Raw genomic sequence first — 25,428 nt, 5'->3', positions numbered from 1 at the left:
CGTGGTTATGGCCACCCACCCCCTCGTGTGCCGTGCCAGCCATCATAGGTGCTCGCTAACAGGGGGATCTTTGTCTTTGTGCGTGTCGGTGCGTCTGTGTGACCGAGTGGCTCACCTCGTAAATGGCGTAGCCGATGGTGAGCAGGTCTCGCTTCTGACGCCGCATGTTCTTTTGCATGAGGGCGACGATGAACGAGCAGGCCACCTCATCGTCATCCGGGTCATCGTCCTCCTCGTGCAATCGCAAGTGGAACTGTGGGTTGGTCCAGAACGTCCCTATGGGTGGTGACACACACACGCAGACACACGCAATGTCTTTGTGCGTGTCTGTGCATCTCTATTTAAGGAACAAAACGGGAGAATTTCTCCACAAATCCGCCTGATGAAGCTAGTTGTAATTACTGGTGAAACGTCGTAACCAGATTGTAAATGTTGTGGATTTGCTCCCCAACACACCGGTGTGCTGTACTAGTAACGAATTGGCATGTTCCGTTTACATGACAAACCTTACTAATTGGCTGTGTCGGGTGGTGGCGGGTTTTACGACACATTTATATTTACGCGATCTAACCAAAACAACCTATAGTATACACATAATGTCGTCTCATACACACACACACACACACGAGCCAAAGATCCCTGGCCGCACTCCTCGTAAAGTGAGGCATCAGAGTGATGTATGGCGTTTTGAAAATTCTGGTGGCATAAAAACGGCCAATAGGTGCATATCCTTGTCGCTTATTCGCAACATAAATGATCACGGGTGCAAACAGAGATAGCTGGCATGACACATTCAAAGTATCTCCCTGTTCAAAGGAGCATGGGACGGTGCTCATCTCTCTACTGGTAGCCCTGAGCCAATGCTGGACATTGCGCATCGCCAGTGGTGTGGGGCAAGTCTCTCGCAGTGGGACGACCCCACGGTTGGATTTAATCCTCCCCCCCCCGCCCCCCCATCCGAAGCATGGCCGGAGTAGCATGAAACCACCGCCCGGCCGCGCTGGGAGGCGCGCTTTTTCAAGGTCGACCTGCGTAGTTGCGGCAGCCCCCGGCGGTGCAGCCGCGCAGCCAGCGTCCCTCGTGCGCCGTCACCGTCCAGTGTCGCGAGTCGCTCTGCGTGCGCAGCGTGTCGGGCGACAGGTTGCAGATCTCCATCTTGGAAAAGTTACGCTTGAAGTCCGAGAAGGACATCCTGGCACGCGGCGGGGAAGGCGGTGGTGGGGCGGAAGAGACGGGAAAACCAGCTGGCTGGCAGATGGCGTACGAACGGACGCGCGTACATACGCACGTGTAAATAGGGCGCGGCGGAGAGACGGACTGGGGTGCTCGCGGGGGAGTCATGAATTCAGTGGCGTTTTATGGGAAGTCGGCAGAGGTCTTCCTCTGGGTGACTCGTGCCCGCCAAGGTAATATAAAATTCCTGCCACGGCCTCAGGGCCAACACCTTTTCTCATTTCGGCATGGAGAAACGTTAACTTTGATTCAACTTGAACAGTGTAAAGGCCTGCTCATGCTACTGCTGGTATAATGTGCTTGACCTACTATTCTAAGCTTGGAAGGAGGTGGTCGTGCCTACACTTTACACCCACCACGCTCGATCTGCCAATCCACTTCACCTTTGTTAACAGTGTAAAAGTGTAGTAATTTCCAGCCATGTGGCACTGTCAGCAGAGTGGTCAACTCACAAGTTGGAGGTTAGCGGTTCAAATACTCGTCGTTTGGGGTTAACTCACCTCATCACCTCTCCGGTATCGATAAAGTGAGGACCACTTTGCGGGACGTTATAAGTTGTCATCCCGGGAATAGACTGGCCACCACCATAGGAATGTGGAATTTTCACCACTGGCTCAAATCGAGTTGAGCGCCACCTCAATACTGCTCTGGATTAGTGGAGTCATATAATTCAGGATTGAGACGCGATTGTGACATGTACCAGAATTCTCCATCCTCCGCTCGGACCTGCTCCAGTCGACGTCTCTCCGAAACATCTACGACCCTCCACTCCCATGAGCTGGGGCAGGGGTCAGAGTTCAAAATGACAATTGGCGACCGTGATCAAGTGATTAACATTTGCAGTGATCAGTCTTATAAAATCAATTCAGAGTTTTGACCAAACGCAGTTGAATATGAACAATACCAACAACCGATTTAGATATGTGTTCACTCAGTTTATCAAGACTTAGCGAGGAGAAGCCCCCTCCAGGTATTTGGTCATTTCCTTATTAAGAATATTTTGAGGCGAGGGAGGAAACCTGATTGCATGGAGAAATCCCACTGAGCTATAAGTTATTTTCAGAAACGACCTGGCGACAGATGATAGCTCACCGAATCAGTTTACCACGTGGGAATTTATAGTAGCAGCCAAATGCTCGCATCACGTGATTTTAAATTTAGAAGGTAAAAAACTACAGGATCCGGATAAAAATCCGTGCGACTACGGACAGGACACGCGGCCTCCAAATATACCGGCATCGTAAGGGTCGGGATCTAACGCACGACGTCCTGCATAGCAGGCAAAGGAGCGAACATCTCTCCCCCACGGCACCTTAAACCAGTACACGACTCAATTTCCATACACACAGGTCAGCAAACCTTACTCGTTCTACTCCTACCTACTGGCCACCGTGCGTGCATCCCCAGAGATGGGCATCTCACACACACGATTCCCAAACCCTTGCTACAATGGGTTGTCTTACAGGCGTGCGCCAATACGCCTACAAACGATGACAACCTGACGATAATTGCAGGCCATGGCTACGATGAGATTCATAAATCCAGATGAGATGGAACACCGAACACGGATCGCCTCAGTCCATGGGAAAACGGCGATTTCTGAGCCACAATTTGGCATAACAAGAAATGATCACACTGGACTTACTTATCGCTCCAGGCCCCATTCCACTCCACCTCTCCCCACGGATTCCTGATTCGCACCAACCTTACATCTTGTCCCTCAAAAAACACCTGCAAATTAATGAGCGATAGCGTTTATTTTTAACCAATTGTTACCCATTGAGACGTGACATCCACGTGCGTAATCATTTATTTATAAACGCTGTGAAAAAAAATACGAAAGGTTTTTTTTTTTAAAGGAAAAACTGCGGGAACACCAGAAATAATGAATGAAAAAGTAAAAATCGATAAATATTGCATTAAAAGAAAACATTTCTCACATCATGAGCAATGCACAATGTTCCTGAAACAATCTGAAAAAATTACAGTTAAAAGCAAAAATAAGTTGGAAAAAAATAAAAAACCAACATGCAATGAAATAACATTTATTTTCTTGCATAAAAGAACCCAGAAATACGCCAGATACAGTAGAAGTAAAAAAACACAAAGGTGCATACGCTACAAAATTATTAATTACAAAAGCAACGCAATTCAGAATTGTCTTCGACAATATAAAGCGGTGCAATAATAACTTCCAATTAATGCAGGTACGAAAATCTAAGTAACAACAACAAAACAACAACCACACTTGGCCAGGCATCTCAGTTTCCTGTCCCCCCCCCCCCCCATTGCTTAAAACACAAATCCAAAATATAACTGTGGATGAGAGTTTATCGGTCTTCTACAAGACCACTCGAGCAATATAAAAGTCAGGGGCCTTCAAAATTAAATAAAAATGATACGATGCTACAATACGGGGATAGAGTTTGGTTTCCCTGAAGCAACAGCCACATAGTTTAAGTCCACTGGGGCTGTCATCTGCTGTGTGGAGGAATTGGGATGGCAGCACTGAAATTGTTGCCAAGGTTGGTTGGAGCTCCCTGTACGGGTTATTCCGATCAACGCGAGTAAAAAAGCAATGTCCCGGCCAGGTAAGAGTGTGTAAACAACGCGTGTGTAGAGCTGGGACGATTGGACAATTAATCCTATGAATCAACAAAAAGTGGTTACTCGTTCGATGATGAGAGACGTCAACGGTAGTTATCCTACGGAGACTGGCCCCTACTTTACAGAAGAAAAATGATCACCATCGGATCAGGGCGACCAACGGAGATGAGCACCGCTCCAGTGCTCATTTGAGGAGGCAGGGGGCTTGACTATGCTGAGGCCACGCCAACAGAGCTCACGTGAACTTCAGAGCGCTGGAGTGGTGCTGTGCAACTTACCTGGTCAAGGCCCGTGATGGAGTAGGCGTGGCCTTTCACCAGCCCATTGGGCAGTCGTGCCTCCAGGTCAAACATGCTTGTGATCTGGCAACAAGGAAAGCCGTTCATAGAAGCCAGACCGAAAACGGAAGCTTGTGTTGCCTCCGAAACGTCGTGATTTTTATTTTATTTTACTTTTATTAATTTAAATTTAAAATGTTTTACCTACGTGACTTTACCGAAAAAACCTAAGAATATGAATCCTTGCGGTCACGAAAGCTTCAAATCTAGAAAGAAGCCAGACCACCTACGGAGGCTTACACTGCTATAGCTCATGCATATAGGGTTGCCACATGTCCTGATTTTCCCAGGACAGGTGGCAACCTCGTTTTGAGGTTGCCACCTCGTTTTGAGGTTGCCACCTGTTCTCCTGGGAGATTTGTAAGTCTTACCGAGACATAACAAGTCAATTGAATAACAATACACCACTCTGGACAATTCAATTACATAAATTTACACCTCAGAGGTGGCAACCCTACGTGCAAAGGAACATGACTTGTCATGAATGTATTAAGCGATATATAAAGTACGCCATTGAAATTCTCCAACACGGCACTGTGTTTAGTTAGAGATCCACTTACTAAAAGGCACAGTTATATTGAATTAACTTTAGTAAAAAAAAAACAATTGGCAGTAAATACGGGTTGCGCTGTGCTATTGAGGTCAGGTGACGGCTGCGAGAGGTGAAACTTAGGGAACTCGTTCAGCAAGGAGGATCACAAACTAGGGAAGGTGACGCGACAGACGCATTTCTGGTGTCACTTCAGGAAGCTCCCCCCCCCCGAACCAACATTGGACGCAATAATAACACTTATCTGGCTTTTGCTCTAAAAGTAGCATCTGTTTGGAAAGTACTGTAATGGCTGCGGATTGCGAATCTATCCTTGAATGAACCGCGTGCAACGAATGCAGATCCACTTAAACTTCCGAGACGAATGTATTCGAGGCATCACTTCAATTCCTGAAGATGCCAGCAGTCGTGCGTGTCTGAGTCTTGAGGGAAGAAAACGCTCAGCAAAGCGGCGTATACCGAAAGACCACGCTTGGAACGTATCTCCGTTACGTAGCGGTCATCTTACTCACGTTAATTGCCCTAGGAGTAGACTTGTATTTGAAACTTGATTAGAGCAATGTAAGTCACTGACCTTAAGTATCCATGAGTTAGAACCGATTCTCTTAATTGTAATAAAACAAGCCGGAGGTAGAAATTTCACATTCCCATGGCAGAGACTTGTTTATGTACAGCACAACCACTGTTGACTTCCCACAAGGTGGTACTTAATGTATTGGCCCTGGAGAGATGAATTAGCTGCCAAACCCTACATAGCATTTTTACTTTGGACCTTTCAGCTATAAGTAGAGTGCCCTAATCAGAGCACCAACTAGCTGATTGACGGGAGAATGAAAGCTATCAATTTGGTCAACAGGGAGGCATCCTGAAATGAACATGTAGAGTTGTTGCAATTATATTAACGGAGCTCTACATGAGCAGCACTGAAAGTTGGTCACTATGAGTGTTAGAAATTATGCACTTTCTGCAATTGACAGCAGAGACACCCAAGAGATTCATTAAACTCCACTTTGATTAGTAAAATGAGCCGGGCAAGGGTCTTCATATTCCATGTCAGGAGTGTCCAACAATGTTAAGTAATTGAAAGTTTTACGTGCAAATCATATTTCCTTTCTCTTTTACCTAAAAATATGCACGTATGCATGTGCATGAAATGATAATTATCTACGGCTCCTTGCCAATTCACTGCTGAATGAAGGCCTCGCTATCCTATACCTTCATGGAGAAATAAAGGCAGCCAACATTAACAGGCGCTCGCTAACAGAACCTGCATTAACAGTGATGTCAATGGCAGCTGTTGCTGTTGCGTGTGTGGTGCGCGTATGGGACAGTGATTCTCACATCAATCGAGCAGCCCATCATAGACGCCTTCTCTAAGCCCTTGCGCATGATGCGGTAGAGATCTGGAGGTGCCTTCTTCAGGTCGTAGAACTCGAACACACCGCCCGTGAAGTCCTCCATGGCCTCGGCAATGCTGCCACCCTTGAGGGCCTCATATGAGCCATTGAGCCTGATGCACAGGATGCCACAAGATGCAACGTTCAGCTTGTGGCACGTACCACTTAACACGCAATGCTCAGCACGTGACACCTGGAATCAGCACATTGTTACATTTTTTATTGAAAACTAATTTATTTAGAACTATTTTTATGTTTAGTTTGTTGTCCTTCCCCCGCACCTCCGATTAGCACGGTTGGTGACGGACGGTGCGACAGAAGTTCAACATGCATACATCGTTCTATGCCACATTAATATACGTGTACCCAACATAGTTGTTCATGGACTGATCTATGCAATTGACAATGTACACTTGGAGCGGTCAGTGCAGTGGTTAGTGCATTGCACTATGAACCATGCGACTCGAGTTCGATATGAAATCGTTGCGAGTTGAAATCCCAGCTTTGGGCCCACTCAACACCATCATCCTCCTGCAACCAATAATAACCACCATTGAGTGTAAAGACAATTGCAATCGTTCTGTACATAGACAGGACTCCATCAGAGTAATGTGGAATGTTTTACCACTGCCTCAGGACCACCAGTGGAGGTGGCCGCTGCTCAATGCCCATTTGAGCCTGGAGGGGGGACACCGACTTTGTATTTCACACAAAGATTACATTCAAGGAAAAACAATTGTTGCCCTTTGCTTATCAACTAGAGCTTTCTCCTCCAAGCCTTAGCTACAGGGTCTCTTGTGACCGAATGTTTAAAATAAGGAAGTTCAAAGTTCAAAGTTAATTTATTAGGTATAGCCCTGTGAGCCATTCGGCTCTTGAATCGGGTGCAACCGCAACAAATAAAAAACAAAAACATGAACAAGAAAACATCTTAAAGGGACTATGTGCAAACAGAAAATCCAAGAAAAGACAGCAAAATATTGCAGAAAAAAATCACTGTACACCAACCCTGTGCAAATATCCCAGTGGGATGCAAGTCAAACAACAACAACCACGAGACAACTTAGATGAATGCCATCAGTGACAGCCACCGTACCTTCACTGGCCTATCACGTTCTGATTTCGTCGTTCATTCACTGGCGAATTATGCCACACACATCTGCCATGTGCATGGCATAATGGCTTATATCTGTGCGTAGGAACACGTTGGTATGGCTACATGAATTGACAATTACCATCATTTTTATGTGCCTCCAATTAGCACCTCTTTTGTTCGCTCGTGAAATAATCGGGTCATTATAAATGGAATGGTGCGTGTGCCAGTGTGCACTATGGCAGGAGAAAAGACAAAATGAGTGCCCATTTACAACTGGTGGTCCATGGGCCACATTCAGCTCATGCCAGCTTTTGGAGTGGCCCGTTGCACAATGTCCTGCCAGGAAATTGACTAAGAGACAGGCTGGATCCGATTAGTGAACAAATTGACCGGAGACGTGCCGCATTTCAAACACGAAGCTGATATTGGGTGCAACCCAATTAATTTGTAAAGTCGCAAATTGAGAGGACGGGAGTAGTGAAACCTGTACAACTATCTCATGCTAACGTTTTTAAGCTGCCCAAAAAAAATGCAGAGTTGTAGAACCCTTCTGTTGGGTATGAATTAATATAATGATCCATTTAATGAGTTCATATATGAGAGTAAGAGTGTCATGAATACCACAAGGCAGCACAGGATATTACACAGTATGTTGCCCGTCCTAGGGAGTGATTGTAAATTATATGTGCAGCAGTCTTATGCATCGTCAAGTTAAAGTTTTTTTTTCCCCATGAGCATGTGGTGGTGATTATTTTCATTCATGGCCCTAAGCATAATAAGTAAATTCCACATTTCTATGACGGGGACAGTGTTTCAGTCATTGCTGGTTTGCCACTAAGGGTTCTCATTATTTTAACCCCAAAGGCATGACGAGTTGAACCAACATTTTAATGACATTTCCGTTTTTTAGTTCAATGCTATGCAACAACGACACTCATTGGTATAATTATTATTACTCATCAATACAGTACTGACCTTTAACCCTTCTGACAAGATTATGAATTTTGTAAACAACATTAGTTGTTAGGTTAATGGCATGCCCTAATGGCTCATTAAACACACTAAAAGTTGTCCATGTCATATTGCACTGTATGGATGTTTTCCACGGTGATGGGGATTCTTATGGGCTCGAGGAGATATTAGATTATTAAAATATAACAATACTTTAGTTATCCAATTAACTGCATCTTAAGGGTTTTTTTTCAAATGGTGATATATATACATAGAGATGTTTGGCCATTATCTTTATTTATTTGAGGTTTTTGTGTGGGAGCAAAAAAAACATTTTGTCCAAAAAAAATCTCACTTATAAAACACCACTCAAATGCTATAACACAATCGATCGAAAACCGACTTGCTGCGCCGCTTTCTAAAGGCATCACTTTTTTTTTCCGTACATGCAGGTTGCGCCTCAGCGTAAACCACCAAGGAAACGATATTGAAACCCTCAGACCCACTTTCTTCATGGCCTCCGATGGACACCAAACTCGCCCTGCGTGTCGATTCCCTCACACACACAATGAGACCTGCACGGTCTATTAACCCCAACTTCAAAGAGCTAGATGATAGACAAGCACCGTTATGGCAGGTGTAGTGCAGGTTGGTTCGGTAGCCTGAGCACACTCGTTGGTTGGTAGATCTGGCAAAGTAGGGCACTCTCAAGCATGACGTTGAAAGTCACTGTTTAGCAGTTTTGATAGTATCCCGAGAACAGATCCAGAAGTAGGCATTTGCATATTTAGCAGCATCTAGCCTCGCACTTTACCGTGTACACCTAGCCTGGCACATGTAAAAAAATAAAATTATGAACGAAACTATTTTTCTTTTTTCTTCTTCTTGGTTCTTTCGGTAAAATCACGTTGAATGGAAATAATAAAATAATACAAATAAAACATAATAAAATAATTCTCACGACGTTTCGGCCACAACGCAAGCAGCCGTCCTCAGGTGAAGAACAGGTCTGTCAGACGCTGTCTTTCCGACAGACCTGTTCTTCACCTGAGGACGGCTGCTTGCGTTGTAGCCGAAACGTCGTGAGAATTATTTTATTACGTTTTATTTTTATTATTTTATTATTTCCCTTCTACGTGACTTTACTGAAGAACCAAGAAGGTGAATCCCTGCAATCACGAAAGCTTTAAATCGATATTTTTCTTTTACCAGGTAAGGCACGCAGAGCGATGTAGCTATTTTTTTCAGAAGCGACCTGACCACAAATGACAGCTCAACCAAGTGGCTTTTTCTGCGTGGAAATTTACAGCAGCCAAATACTCTAAACGCGTGATGTTGACTCTAAATGTGGAAGGAAAAACTGGAGGACCCGGGAAAAAAATCCACGCAACTATACGGAAAGAGACACGCAAATAAAAAAAATATACAGGCGTCATCAGGGTCGTGATCGAACCTGCGACCTCCTCCCATACTAAGCGAGGTGGTTAACATCTCGCCACTGTGGCGCCCCTATTGGCCACGGTGATTGGCACTGCCACTTGGCATTTCAGTGCAAGTAAAATATAAATGGCCGTGATGACAGAGGTTTTATTATTCCTGACATAAATCTTTCATGTTATGAGATCCTGGAAAAGATATGCATAGATTATGAGTGGAAATACATGTTTTGTCGAAATCTATAGTTTAGCATGCTTAAAAAATGTTCTGATTAACATTGGTGTACATTGTACGTTTGCATAATGCAATGAGGGGGCAAATGGTTGAACCAAAAGCTCCAAACTCCAGTATCCTACAATGCAACAAGTCACCTCAAAGTGCTTCGCAGCACAAACAGTAAATATAAACGCACCTGTTGAAACAAAAGGGGGACATTTTAGGAAGAAAAAAAGTTCAAAAGATGAGCAACAAATGTAAAACATTGGACGATAACCCACGCACACCAACAACGCGGGGCAAGGCCGCACCCGCATTCAAAGAAGAACGCTCCGTTCTACAAAAGGGGCAATCCACGAGGTGCTCGCCCAACTGAGTAAAACCACACCGGCCATCTTGGTCCCAACAAACCCCACCACCCCCATTGGCCATTGAACCAACTTTACCGCACGCTGACCTCCCTCACCGGCACGACACGCCTGGCCATGACGGAACGGCACTTCTGATCCCAACGATGTAATTTGCCGCAAGAAGAAAAGGTGTTTAATCGGTGTGCGCCGCCTGCCATGGATGCATTGTTCAGAAACGTGGTCATGAACGCCACCTCCAATTAGCACGGTCTGCTACGTACGGCGCGAAAGAAGTTCGACGCACACACGAGTTCAACGCGAATACATACGTGAACTTTTTTTTTTTTACAAAAGATGAAAGGTGTGAAAGGAAGTGCGGAGGGTGGTACGCTTGGAAATGACATGTCGAGACAGAGAGTGGAACACACGGATTAAAAGCACACGCTGGTTCAAGAGATCGCCGAAACTGTTGAAAAGAGCAAGTGAGCTTGGTAAGGACACGGCACGATAAGGTACGATCACCGATGGTCAAGAAAAGCGATGAAATGGAAACCCAGGAATTCAACGTGTCTGAAAATACGTCCCTTGAGGAAATGGAAAGTGATCAAATCAGCCCGTGCGCAGGTTGCTATCGGTGCATTGATACATCACAAAGCCGTGAGAGACGGCGACGACCTGGGGAGGCCTCCTTGCATCAGCAGCAGCAGCAACAGCAGCAGCGAATTGACAACGCTTTGTAATTTGACAAACACGTGCTGGATAGGTGCAAGGTGCACGGGGCAATGGCGAGGTGTGTGTCGGGAATGTAGAGCGAGTGGTACACGTGCACTGCACACGCAAGGCGAGGGTCGTGCGTGCAGGGGTTGTACTTTGCATAGGCCTTCTCCAGCAGCGCACTCCAGAACTCGTTGCGGTCTGTGGAGTGCAGGAAAGCCAGCTTGTTGTTCTGCGTGGGTAGCAGGTCGTCAATAACCACGTCCACCCACTCACCAAACTGCCAGAACTGAGAAAAAAAGGCGAACGGCGGAGGGAGTGGGAGGGCAATGGGAGGGAGAAGGGAAAGCAGAGGGCTCAGCAGTCAACGCACGAATAAACACCAAGAGCTCCTCAAGGGTGAGCGGAGTGTGGAGATACACCCAGGCAAGTTTAACTCCATCCATTCTCGATCTGTTTGTTTACCCCAGCCAGAGGGCATTTGCAGGAGGGAACAGGCAAAATAAGGTTGCCCAGTGTGGAATGTGCGCGTGTATGTTCATGCAGGACCGTTCCGGCCTTCATAGGTGCTCGCTAACAGCACTTGCCGTCAACAGTCTGTTAAGGCTATACGGGGGAGATCTTTGTCTTTGCAGGATGGAGCCGGGGCCAGTTGTCGAGACGGGCACCGGAATGGGTCTCCACGAGTTCCGGCGACCAAGTCTCCCACCACCTGGCCTTAGGCCTTAGGCCTTAGGCCAGGTGGTGGGAGACTTGCTTGGGCCGACATTGGAGGTTGCGCGTCTACTGCGCAGCAACTGCGGGATTCCGGCACAGGGCAGAGAGCGTTGGCCAAGGTGTGATGGCATCAACCGGCTTGGGCCATAATCACATCTTGATCTTTAAACAGCTTCTCGCGCTGTGCGAGCTGATTACTGCAGTGAGGACAGTTATTGGGAAGACTTAACATGGAATGGGCTCCATGCGACAGCTATTGTACACGGGCTGCATTCAAAGAGTGCGCTTGCAAATGACTGCGGTTAAGGTAAAGTCAACGCCTCGCTGCTCAAATAAGCGTGGGGAAGTGCCCATCTCTGTTGCTGGCTCTGAGTAAGTGGTGAAAATTACGCATTCCTGTGATGGGGATCAATCTCTCAACCCTCACGACCTTCATAATTCCCTCAAAGTGGTACCCAATTATCAAGCCCTTCAGGGATGATGGGCTGTTCTGAACCCCAGACTGGAATTTTCAATCCACAACTTTCTAATTGATAGTTTTAGTGCTCTACCACATCGACACCAGGTCTGATATGCATACACACGCTGTAGATTTATACATTTTACAAGCCATTCAACTATTGTACTACGCTTTAAATGAACTCTGTTACTCTCAGACACCATCAAAGGCAAATTCATCATCTCCGATTGCTCGATTGTTTTAATTTGTTTATGAAGGTAAAGAAACATTCAGCCTCAAGCTGATTTACAAAGACTGATCCGTAGACGGCCTTGTTGCAACAAAGGATGTTACAGCAGGGAATAAATTTAACATTGCAGACTCTGAGTAGTGAGAAAAACAGCATTCGGGTCATGCACCATTCAATTGACATCTTAACATCCATTGTCACATTATTTTCCCCAATACTATATTCAACGCAGCAGCACACAGAGAACAATGGAAGAACATAACGGAGACGTCGCCAGAGACTGCGAGAAAAGTGCGCGGGTGCTAATCTTCTTTCCTTTTAAAATTTACAAGATTGTAGCCACAATTGACCGTGGCTTAAATTTTAATTCAAGGCATCCTATAAAGAGCCATGAAGACAAGCCTCTGGCTTTCACGATAACGCGACGCTCACCATTGATTTCATTGTCGTCTGCGTAAGCGATGGGGAACATGTTTTATCGTGCAATTTTGCCTTTAAGAGAGGCTCATTCGAAAGTCTCTTTTTCTGTCCTTTTTTTTTATTAACATAGGTTAAGTATTTTGTTTGCTCTTTCAGTGCTTGCTCTATAGGAAATCCTGGGCCCAGCCATTGCAACGTGGAGTTTCCACAACCGGTTCAGGTCCACGAACGAAAGCGAGCAACGCGGCCACGCCTTCGTCCAAGTAGCGTGACACTTTGACTTGAGCACAGGTTTTTTTTATCTTCCGAAGAGCACATTTTCATCGTAACTACGTGGAAGCGACGAGTGAGCCGTGTTTAAAGTGGACGTTGGCGTCACCTGGAAGTGGAAGATGCCGGCGTAGCCGTCGCTGAAGCTCTGTCCTTCTGGCACCACGCGAGCCAACAGCCTGGGGTGCAGGGTCAGGGACGCAATGGCTGCCAGCAGCCAGCAGTCGCCTGCAACAAACGCAAACGTTTCCTATTTAGTCACGAGACAATTAAAAGCCGCCAGCGAGAACCTAATGAAGCCGGCACAGCACACGAGGGGGTGGTGTGGTTAGAACCGTGCCCGGCCGCATTTGTCTCCCCGGTGCCGATGTCTAGACAGCACACCAAGTTACTCATTTAAGGTGCACTCAATGCAGTGGAGGCCTCATAGGGTGTGTACAGATACCAATTGTCACTGATGCTATCCATGGGTGAGAATTGAACCCAAGTCGCTTGGAGAGCAATGTAGCGAGCGAACTGCTGCACCACTACTCCCCTTCATGCACAATTTCATACAACAGCAGCTCTTATTTGCTGCTAAGACGTAGCGATGTCGCCGCGGCGCTTATGCTAGACTTAGGTACACTCTGAGATGATGTGGAGTGGCAAAGGCTTACCGGCAGGTCACGGGAAAGACCCAGGTGTTATATGGCTTAACAGATATCCGTACAGACACCCCATGCTTACGAGCACATACACAATGGATACACTTGGGAGGTTGGGTTTTAGGAGAGGTAATAAGGTATTTATAATATTCTGTTTATCCAGGAAAGCCTCAATGAGCCTCACCGTGCTTTTACAGGCAACCTCTGCCTGCGACGTTTATTTCGAAAACAAAGCTCGCCGCACGGCATCGCGTTTATTTCGCCACGGACACGCATGCGTTGGTGAATGTGAGCGGTCGTATTCTCCCTCGAAGGTGACGGTTTGAGAGCTGTGCTATCGTTCAACTTACCCAGAGCCCCCTGCTTGATGTCGGTTCTTGTGGCTCCATTCACAATGAACTGTGGGTTGTAGCATATTTCCTGAGGTGCACGTGGGGGTAACAGTGCGAGTAAACAGGACGATTAGACCTTGGTGCTCCGCATCACCCCTTTCACTCTGTTGCCTGCAGTAAATTGCATTTGGGGAAAATTACTAAATCCAAAGAGGCAAAATGTCTCTAAGCTCTAATAGTTTAGAGGTTAGGGGGTGGGATTAATTATGGGAGCCTGTGGCAAGTAGCCAACAGGGCCCAGGAAATATTTTTTCAGGGGGCACTGGCTATGGCTTGCCCCGCTGTCCAATACTGGGTGGTGCAGCACCTGCTCCAATATCCTCGACGTTGCCATGAATATAACAAAAAATATATATCAAACACTGCATTGCAAAAAGCACATCTTTCAGAGACAACATCCTCGAGAGACATAAGGAGGAGCACACAGATAAGAGAACATGTGCAAGTTAGAGACATCAATATATGCTTTCTAAGAAAAGTGGACTTTGAGCCGGACAAGCTGTTGGTCAAAGATTAACGACAGAGTGGCAGCCAGGGAAGGGAACGCGCCTCAGTCGAGGTCCACCGTGCAGACGGAGCGATGAAGTCAACGCGTGTGGAAGCAACTCGATAGATTGTTGCAATTGCAGGACAGCGAAAGATGGCGATGCCTTGGAAATATCTTCATCCAGCAGTAGATAGATGGTCTGCTGAATGAAGGTCTTTCATGATGATGATGACGATGCAAAGAGTGAAATTATATACGGTAACAAACAATTTAAGGGCGTTCCCGTACTCAAACGAGCATTGGGTTAAACTCATCTCCACTGCCAGTCCTGACGCAGTGATGGAAATCGCATTGCTTCTATCCCCGCACCTCCGATAATTAATCGACGGTTGGTTCCGTACGGTGTGGAAGAGGCTCAACAACAGACAACAAAAGGCAGCCACTTTTGCCTTTCCACTCGGTGGTACTCTTTTTTGTTTTTGTTTTAAACCACTGTAGAAGGATGATGGACGGATTTGACTGACCACCGGCCGGCATTTATAATCACGACCTTTCGATTGTGTCGGATGCTCTAACCGCAGCGTTATCCCACGAGAGAGAGAGAAAAAACGCAGAGAAAAATAAAGAAATGTAAGCAGCGACGGTCACCGCGGATGGCGAGACTTGCTGAAGAAAAAACAAGTGCACGGCAGGAGCCGTGTCACGATGTCACGTTTCATCTTCTTGGTTCTTTTGGTAAAGTCACGTAGAATGGAAACAATAAAAATCATAAAATAAAACATAATAAAATAATTCTCACGACGTTTCGGCCACAACGCAAGCAGCCGTCATCAGGTGAAGACCAGGTCTGTCCGGGAGACAGCGTCTGAATGAATGTTTCCATTCTACGTGACTTTACCGAAAGAACCAAGAAGATGAATCCCTGCAGTCACGAAAGCTTTAAATCGAAAGATGTCACGTTTGTGTCGATCCACTGCTGGATGGGGACCTCCCCCCCCCCCCCACGCTGGGCTATTTGGTCAAAGGCCGCTACGTTTCAATTGTTAAATATATTATGAATACCTTTGGGCCCTTTTTGGAGGAAGAGTTAAAAATCAATAAGCTTTGCCAATATGCCATGTGCTGCTCCAGGGCAACGCTGGTGGACTCGCACAATCCCCCCCAGAATGTCACTCAGTTTGAGGCGACTGCGCGGGCAGTTGTTCTGGGCACTCGCACTGGCAGCGCATTAAACGCAGCTGATGAAGCCGAATTAGCAGACGGCAGCAAACGCACTTGCACGCTGCACGCCTCATTGACGCGGCGCCACTTAAAATGCATCAACATCGCCCCGCCCGTGATCTGCGTACGCCTTGTTTACATCACATTTCTCGGCACATCAATCGAAAGATAGGGGACACAAAACAACGATGCACGCCTTTGTCACCTCTCTCGTCTAACTATTCCCTGAATGTTGTTGTCGTTGTTCTTATTGTTCGAGGACAATACCAAGTGGGTGTGAGACAGTGCTCAGAGCCATTTGTACGTGCGTGTGTGCGTGTGCTTGTACATGGGTATATGTCAGGCGGCATACGCAAGTCCGTGTATGTGACAAGGAGCGGCAGCCGAACTGGTCAGCACACTGCGGTACGTACAGTCGAGGCAAACCTGGACTCAATCTTCATGCACTATGCGTAACATTATTGGCACGTTACATCTGCCCATGCGCTGGGCCTCCCTTAGGTTGGCTTGGCCTTAAATATGCATGTAATGATGCGTACATTAATTGATTACAATCGCTCCGTGCATAATGTACTCATCTATGAAGGAAAGCCACACTGCGTCATAGAGCTCTCTTTCAGGTGGATCCTGCTGCATTGCGTTTTTATTTTAAGATGTGTTCAGCCAATTACTCATGAGTCTTTATTATACACGTGGGAGGAAACCGGAGCACAATGAGACAACCCACGCGCATGAGGGGGCAACACTCTATCCCTGTACAGATGAAAACAGATGGCGATTAGTCCATTCGCTGTACTGCCTTCTCCTGGCGAGTCGGGGTATGCACCTCGACACCCATGGCAAGGGAGTTTCACAACATTTTGTGCGATCCACCAACTATTGCTTTACACAGCGCTGGATTACAAGCCATCTGCATCGCCATCACTGCCCTTGCATGTACTGTTCCAAACGTCACATTGTGCGCATGATTATCAATTATTTATCATTTAAATCACATGGCATTAGACTGAATAGAACTTGACAATAAAGCCAGGTTAAACAATTAAACAACAATACAAACGGGACGAAAAAACAACCTTTTTGTCGGATTCGGACAACTCATGGTATTGTTCGAGATGTGAATCGATGCATGCCCAGAGCCTGGTTATTAGCATGTGCTGATATTCACCAATAGCCCGTGTTTATGCGTGTGTGTGTTGGAGTTGCTGTCACAACACTGTGTGTAGAACTGGGCTCTCTGGGGCCAAATGGGTATTAAATTACTCCACCAATTATCAGTTCAGTTATTCGACTAATAAAAAAATTACAATAATAGTTGGGGGAAGAAAAAAGGTCTCACCTCTGTTCCGACATGTGCCGCTGGACGGGAAGTGATGGGCGAGGCTTGGGGATTTTTTTTACCTTCAGGAGGTAGGAAGTTTAGTGGTGGGGGGGGGGGGTGTGCTAATTCATAAGGGTCTAAGTAAACAACCACAAAAATGTAGTTGATTAATTGACTTATCGGACTAATCGTCCCAGCTATAATTGTGTGTGTATCGCCATGCTGTATATATTTTTTTTATCAGTGGGGAACGGTAGTGTAGCGTTACAAATCCGATGGCCCGAGTTCGATTCCCGCTCATGCCCAACACCAATGACGATTATTTGAACCGGTCCTGGGCCTCCCGTAGGTCGACTCAGCCTCAAATGAGTACCCAGTGTGGTGTTAACATCGCCACTGGGGAGACAAAGGCGGCCGGGCGTGGTGTTGGCTCCCTGGCCCTTCGAGTGCCATGTCGGCCTTCATAGGTGCTCACTGGGGGGATCTTTGTCTTTGAGTTGTTTTTATCGCCATGCTGTTGCAGTACTATATTCCAAAAGCACACGAGCTTTTTTGGCATTGTATAAGAGAGCCTGCCCATATTGACAGCAACTTGAAGTTATTTACCTCATTGCAGAGGCTGGGAAGAAGAGAAAATGAAAATCCATTCAAAATAATTTCAATACCCGAGTCCAATTTTTTTTTACTTTGGGATCCAATATTGAACCGTGGATATCAAATACACATTAGAGCATTCCAAGACGTGACGTGAAAATGTTGCGCATTTGACCAAACCATAGCTCAAGCGTGTGTACATTTCCAAAATTGTGCATATTTACAATTACACTAAATACGAATCTATTGTCAGCGAAAAAAATACCATCGTGAGAGACATTCTTAATTAATCAACACAATGCCTAGAATTTCTAAAATGTTATTTTAAAAAACCCTGCAGATAACTGTAAATGTAGGAAAGCACGCATGTGCATTCTGCATTTCAGAGTAATGAAAATAATTACAAGCCGCCTCAGTGCATAATTGGTAATAATAAATAAATAATCCAGTAATGGGATTTGTTTAAGTACTGAAATGAAATTTAATCTGTCAACCTTCCAAATCGATGTTTCTCAGTCGCCTTTGTTAATACAGCGAAAGGCAAACCTTGGGTTTGTTTTGACTTCGGTGATTCTCGTCTGCTCTTGCTTATCACATCAGGTCACCCAGTAGATATTCTTAGGTTTTTTCGGTAAAGTCACGTAGGTAAAAAAATGTAAATTAATAAAAGTAAATAAAAGTAAAATAAAAGTAAAATAAAAATAAAATAAAAATCACGACGGTTCCACCTGAAGACGGAAACTTGTGTTGCCTCCGAAACGTCGTGATTTTTATTTTATTTGTATTAATTTAAATTTTTTTACCTACGTGACTTTACCGAAAAAACCTAAGAACTAGAATCGCCCAGTAGAATTGGTATGAAGAGGCTGACGGTACTGCTGATGAGACCCTCAAAGAAGCTGCAACCAGTTCAGCTGATAAAGGCCTATTAAGAATTCAGGATTTGTCGAAGAGTCAAGTCAAAGCATATCTTTCACATGTCAATGAATAGCCTATCCAAAAGACAACCATTTTTGTTTGTTGCACTTACTCATTGTATGATTTTGATGATATCAATTGAAGAGAGAATATAGGACATGAGATACCATATACTACACAAACATGTTATCGCTACTAGATTAATTACCACGTAAAAACTAAGCAAAACATTGCAACACATTTTTTGGAATAAATACCAGTAAAATATTCCAGCAGTGATGTATGAATATAAGCTACAGTTGGAAGATTGAAAGCATAATTGAACTGTATGAACTCGGCTAGACTCTTAATAGGCGATTCCCAGCCTCATGTATTAAACATGTTTTCGAATGAAAACATAAAACCAGACTCTCATTAATTAACTGAACCCCCAATCGCTGCAGGTAATTTCTTTGAGGGTGCCCGAACTTCTTGTTGCGGTTTCCATTTCCCAACCGACCCACTTTTGAAAAATGAACGTTGCCCTCAGTGTGTGTGCCATGCTGCCGGTGATGTGTGCCAGCATCGTGTTGGCACACATTAATTTGTCTTGTCCCAAAATAAATAAATAAAAGCGTTCCAAAGGGTGGCCAACAAAGCGGCAAGTAAACTTCTTTGTAAGCGATAAAGAAGCGGGCACAATCGAAAACGGAATATAATTAAACTTGTCTGCACCGAGATGAACGTCCGTAACGTCAAACCAAACTGCATTGTATTCTTAATGGAGGTGTTCCAGGACTTATTGCACACGCAGTACAACAAATGGTGGCTCGGGTGCAGACCTGCAACCGCTTGCTCACGCCACCGATTAATTACACTGGTCAACAATAAAAAAAACTTTTTTTTTGGCCTGGACTTTTGCAGCTGTTTTAGACTAATTTCAGGGTGCTGATTCCAAATCTGTTCTCAGATTTGCTCTATCACATTTTTATGTTATCGGCATACCCCATTTTCATTGATTTTACCCGAAATTAACTCTGTCACTTATGATTGCAAGTTGTTGGGAGTCAGTGACTGCTTTCGTGTTAAAATATGGTGCTGCATTTTTAGGATAGTGTGTTTATAATATCATTTTATGTAGATATCCACATTTATTTAATATTTTTCTTCTGAAGTTTTTTATTGAAGGTGCAATATTTGATATCTCAAAAACCTGATGTGATAGACAAAAACTGATGCCAGATTTGGAATCACCACCCCAAAATTACCTTAAAACCGTTGGAATACCTTATGCCAGAAAAAGTGTGTTGACCAGTGTTAGCGGAAGGACCTCCACGAGAGGAAGCTCTAGAGAGAGCGCCTTGACGATATATATCGGACTAAAGGGCCGTCCATAAATGACGTCACGTGATTTTGGACGATTTTTTCCCTCCTCCCCCCCATCGAGCACACTCGCATATGGGATCGTTAATCTGACCGCGCAGTCTCCTGGCTGGCCCTGCTTGCCAGTGCGTCTGTTTGTGCACAGAGTCGACGCTTCCATTCCTTGCAGCCGCTCAGGAATTTCTGTGGGGAAATAACGAGAAGCGTTTACATGAATCCAAAGTTGCTCCCTCCGAGAGCGGTTTGTTGTCCTTCCCCTCCCCCCCACCGCACCTAAGATTAGCACGGTTGCCTATGTACGGCGCGAAAGAAGTTCAACATACATACACACAAATAGATATTGTGTTTGTTGCATCTGACAATCGATCACCTCGTGACCTTCATAAATGTATGAGCCAATCAAAACAAACATATTTTGTTTGTAAGGAGGCATGGGATACAAAGACAAGGAAGCAAAGTTCACGTTATCAGAAGTTGAGTGCGTGGCACTAAAACCAATCGATGTAAATTAAACCTCAGTGAGCATGCGTAATCAATAAAAACTAAAATTAATCTCGCACATAGTACCACAACTGCAAAAATGCGTAAGGCAAGACATTAAATTACAATAATGTTAAATAATCTAAGCCTATACATTTCTGAAATGTAATACCGTAATAATAATACAAAATACGTTGTTATAACTTATATTTAAAATAGTCGTTAAAATTCCCTCATTAACTTCTAAAACATAAAAATCCACGATTGCCAATTGGTGACTCGATACGTGAAATTAATTTAAAGTGATAAACTTCACGTGACAAATGAAGCACATGTGCAACATCATTCCATGTAGCTGAAGAATCACATGTAAATAAAACTAATTCCAACGCAGTTTGGTGAATAGGGGGGGGTGGGGGAGGATGCAGGGCCAGGTCAACTATCACTCTGCGCTGACGGTAGCCGTGGCTGGGAATCGCGTCTCTGGGTGCGTAGCATAGTACACTCTGAACCTGGTGACCCGAGTTGCTACCACCACTTAAATATCACCACCACTTAAGAATATTTCTAATTAACATTGCATTTATTTTTACAATGGGACAGGCATTTTTTTTGAGTCCGGTGCCAGCTTGTCACTTTTTCTTTTCCTTTCAGACGGAGTAACCGTGTTTAATGTGATTGAAGCCACAGGTTTTAGCACCCCAGGAAGCATTTGCAGTAACGATCGATGATCACTCAAGGGTCAAAGAATCTCCCACCTCAAATGGGCGATGGGATGGTGTGATCGTGCTCAATTGACGACCATGAACCAATTGCTGAGATTCCACAATCGCAGTCTATGCGTAGCACGACCACTGTTGACTTCCCTGCAAAGTGATCCCGGAGGGAGGGTGATGGGCTTAAGCCGACTCCCAGGGAAGGATTTGAAACCTGCAAAAGCTCTCAACTGTGTGTCAAGTTCTCCGATTACGGCGCCATCCGGCCAGAATAATAACTGATGTCGCACAAATGAGAAATGTTGAGGGTCAATGACCGGCAGTTTTATAGAGGAGAGAGACAAAGCGATGAGAAATCCGCCAACGTGGCACAGCTAGTTCCCCCAAACCCAGTGCCAGTCCACACAGCGAGCCCCACTCAAAAGCACTTATCATAATTATAATTGGAATGTGGCAATACAATTAGATATATATTTTAAAATCCGGGCAAAAAAATACAGCGGGTGCTCTCAAGAAGAAACGTACGGGCGTGAACATGTCCCAACGGTACACAAAGGTGATATCGTTATCTTTATTTTGTTGTCATTCTTTTGGGTTTTCATCCTCGCAAAACTAACTCCATTGAAGCTGCTGCGGGTAATGTAGCAAAAAAATTAATTATGTTTGCAATTCATGTAATCTTAACAGCATGACAGCCACAGCAACAGGCAAGCATGTTCACACATGCTCACAATGTCCTCTATACCGTCCCGCAGTAAATACGTGTGGCTTGAACCTGCGAGTCATGGAGCTTATTTAAGACCATAATTATTCGATTATACAATTTTCGGCGGGCGGGCGGGTGGGTGGGTGGGTGGGAGGGAGAAGGAAAGACGTGAGTGTCGGAGAGAAGAGTGGAGGAGCAGGCGATGAGGTGTGCACAGGAGAGGAGAAAGGCAAGAGTGCACAAGACGAGGGACATATTTGTAAAGCCATTGACCAGCGTGGATAGAGCACTGATGGAAGATCAGCGAAGAGAACCCATGTCCTAATTAGACAACTCATTCAAGTTATCCAATGGCTTCTCAGCTGCACATATTCCCTGCATCTCCGATGAGCACGGTGCACAAAACGAAACCGCAGGAGGCAGCTATCGGCCAAGTAGCGAACACAGTACACACACAGTACACACACACAGCAAGCACACAGTACGTGCACAACACACACGCAGTGTCGCCTCACATCTGACCGCATTAGCCGCATGCGAGTGAATTGGATTCGAAATTGCACAAACCGAACCGGCGTAAAGCAAGGGAAACCTGTATCTGTTTCTTTACAGCCCTTTGTGAATTCAATGTTGGAATTAAGGCCTCCCCATACTGTGCCAATCACGGGGCTTGGAAGCCACTGATTTACATCAATGCGGCGCAACTCAAAATATTGGCCACCGCTGGGCTCTCCTCGTGTCTACGCCCCTGGTTTGTACTCTTCCACGCGCGATTGTGCTTCCAGCACCACTGCTTGCACCCCGAGGGCTAGGGACAGCCAAATCAAGGGAAAATACCACTTAGGAAAGAGCTTTTTGTACAATCGCTCCATTGCCTTTCCAAGTCGCTGAACACAGGAACCCTTTTTACTCCGAGTGGAATCCTGAGATTGGTTTTCCTTAAGCCAGAATTTCGGGAGGTTCTGACTCACCACCTTGACATGAGCACTGTCACGCCAACTGGTGCCACACTAGTACAAGATGGCCTGCAAACAAAGATAACATACTTCTGTAATGAACGCAATCAAATGCACAATGCTCGTGTCGAGAGAATGCCCACCGCTTTGTACAAAATGTCTCCGAAACAAACCATCCTCTCGTGGCAGCGTGACCTGCACCGTGCAGTTGTTAGACGGTGGATACATACGGTACTTGTACGAGTTTGGCACTCGCTGTTTATTCCACACACTTCTGAAGACACCATATACCTAGTGCAGGGGTCGGCAATCAAAATAACAAGAAGAGCCATTTCTTTCCAATTCGGTACAAAATTCAGTATTTCAAGAGCCGCAATGCATCTGAGTACATACTGTACATACGTACATATCGTCAAGAAGCAGCCCGCAAAGAGCCGCATGCGGCTCCGGAGCCGTAGGTTGCCGACCCCTGACCTAGTGGATGCTAGAGCCAGCGCCGCATGGCACCTGTGGTAACAGCCACAACTGTTTTTCTTTGGAACCCAGTGAGGAGACCGCCATCGATGCAACAATATACATTCTAAGCGAGAATCAAAATGCTCCGTTAATAAAGTGGCTTTTTTTTGCTTGCCGGGCATAGAAGTAGACAGCACATAGAGCTTCGCAGCCGATATAATGATTTGTTGTTGTGTTAGGTTACGTCCTAGTTTGATGTCAAAGTTCTTGCCCTTGTCCCTCCACCACTGAAGAATAATTGTCATAGTTTAGAAGGAAATTCTTTATTTATACGTATGTTTGGTGTTTAATTCACTCATGAACATTTTTAAGCAACCGATGGGAATTTTACTGGTCAGAATTTGATCAATACGTTGGCAAGAAAATGGGACCATCTTGTCAGGTAGTGGAGGGTTAATGGCAAGAATTGTCATAGAAGGACCACGCAACTAAACCCAAAAACAAATATGCAACTAGAGTTGCTGAAATATAATTTACCAAGATACAACATTAAATATTGCGATATCAGTTTCCCATAAAACCTTGTAATATTTCTAATTTTTATTGTGTTGTTTTTGTGCTTTGCTGAAGTGTACTTTCGACGAAAGTTTACTTTAACTTTTTTCAGTTGCAGGTCACTCCAAATGGGCCTACCATAAGTTTTATAACCATTCTCACTCTCTCACCTAGTATTCACATTCGGTGTTTCAAAATGATGCCATCACATGATAGCCACGCCATCAATTCTTCTGGAAAACATTTAGCAAATAAATATTTTTAAATCCATAATAGCGGTCTGTACAAGTTTATTTCAGAAATATTTATAAAAGACTAATATTTAAGAAAAAAAAACTTGAGTAATGATAATCATAATATAACAATGCAGCATTTAACTAAATGGATGATACGATTATCGTGGGTACTGTCTCGTACGATATATAATATCATATCATTGCCATATTACAGCCGCACGATACTTGTAACCCAGCACTTGGAAGCAGTACTGACAGGTGTATTGATATAATCACCCGTGGTGGCCTGCAGGTCTCAGCAAATTAAATAAGTTTGTTAACCGACCTGTATGGATTTTTGATGGTAATCCCCAATTATGCATAGGGTATATTCAATTGCTTTGCTTTGCCGATTTCCTGACACAAGCAAAGTAATCAATAATAAAGCAAACCCCTGCTCAAAATAAGTCATGAGCCGAGGTTTCTCTCGGTGAGGAACGATAGTTATTCGTATACATTTCAAATATACCACGACATATTTGCGGTTCGATCAGTTTTTTTTCTAGTAAATATTAAACAATGTAAAACATTTATTCTAAGTACTTAAATTTTGTACTGCTTAAACAGCATTGCAGAATGCTTTACACAATCACTGCCAGCATAAACTGTAGCTAGAGGGGGACATCCACCACATATCATTTCTGCCCGCGGTGGATGTATTTATTTACAATGTGAGAAATGAAATAAGAGGCGGCGGCTGCAATGCCCAGCAAGGGTACAACGCGCCAAAATCTTTACAATCCACCATCTGCTGGCATTCGCACCTGACTCATGAGCGCAATGTGGGCCATTAAAATTCAAAACAAGCACAATGCTCCCGAGCACCATTTAATTGATGCTGCATTTGAGGAATGCCAGGATGTGAAAAAAAAATTGGAAACACTGCAAAAGCGGCTCACGTTAGAGATCTCAAAGCTGAACGTCTTCATTAATCTGCAGGAGAATTAGCGGCGGTTTTTTTCAGGTCAAAACTCAAAGGGCTGTTTTTTTTTTGGCAATTGCATTGCACAAACAATACGAATGCAGGAATATATAATGCATTTGAAAAGTATATCTTAATATGTGTATTGCTTACTGAGCAATCTTCCCAAATGAATGCAGTTTCCATTCGTTAGTGCTCTAATAGCATGCAAATGTGAATTTCAAATTCCTCGTGAAGACCGAATGGCTGCAGGGAGAGTTCGATGTTACTTACAACAACATCTCAAGGCATTATGCCGAGCACTCTTACCAGTCAACAGTTAAACTGCTTAAAAAGCAGGGGACACCACACGCCATTAGTGACCCAATTAGACAAAAGCTTTAAATAGCCCATTTCTTGGCTTAATGCGTCTGTCTTTTACTTCATCTGAACCGGAGT

General features: G+C 44.8%; 1 protein-coding gene across 1 annotated transcript in view; it reads right to left on the bottom strand.

The window, feature by feature from the left end:
- LOC144933587 (calpain-1 catalytic subunit-like) overlaps positions 1–25,428 on the bottom strand; it is a 60,529-nt gene that overhangs the window by 24,076 nt on the left and 11,025 nt on the right. Inside the window, exons 2-10 of the mRNA XM_078858539.1 lie at positions 13,980–14,049; positions 13,095–13,213; positions 11,045–11,178; positions 6,070–6,238; positions 4,119–4,202; positions 2,879–2,964; positions 1,934–2,011; positions 1,029–1,192; positions 116–276 (exon numbers count right to left, since the gene is read on the bottom strand). Coding sequence (XP_078714665.1) covers positions 116–276; positions 1,029–1,192; positions 1,934–2,011; positions 2,879–2,964; positions 4,119–4,202; positions 6,070–6,238; positions 11,045–11,178; positions 13,095–13,213; positions 13,980–14,049 — 1,065 coding nt within the window. The remainder of the gene's footprint in view (positions 1–115; positions 277–1,028; positions 1,193–1,933; positions 2,012–2,878; positions 2,965–4,118; positions 4,203–6,069; positions 6,239–11,044; positions 11,179–13,094; positions 13,214–13,979; positions 14,050–25,428) is intronic.

The sequence above is a fragment of the Lampetra fluviatilis genome, chromosome 7, assembly GCF_964198595.1.
Source record: "Lampetra fluviatilis chromosome 7, kcLamFluv1.1, whole genome shotgun sequence".
NCBI classification, from domain to species: Eukaryota; Metazoa; Chordata; class Hyperoartia; order Petromyzontiformes; family Petromyzontidae; genus Lampetra; species Lampetra fluviatilis.
The sequence above is the reverse complement of the archived record's forward strand: the minus strand, read 5'-3'. Positions and strand labels throughout refer to the sequence as shown.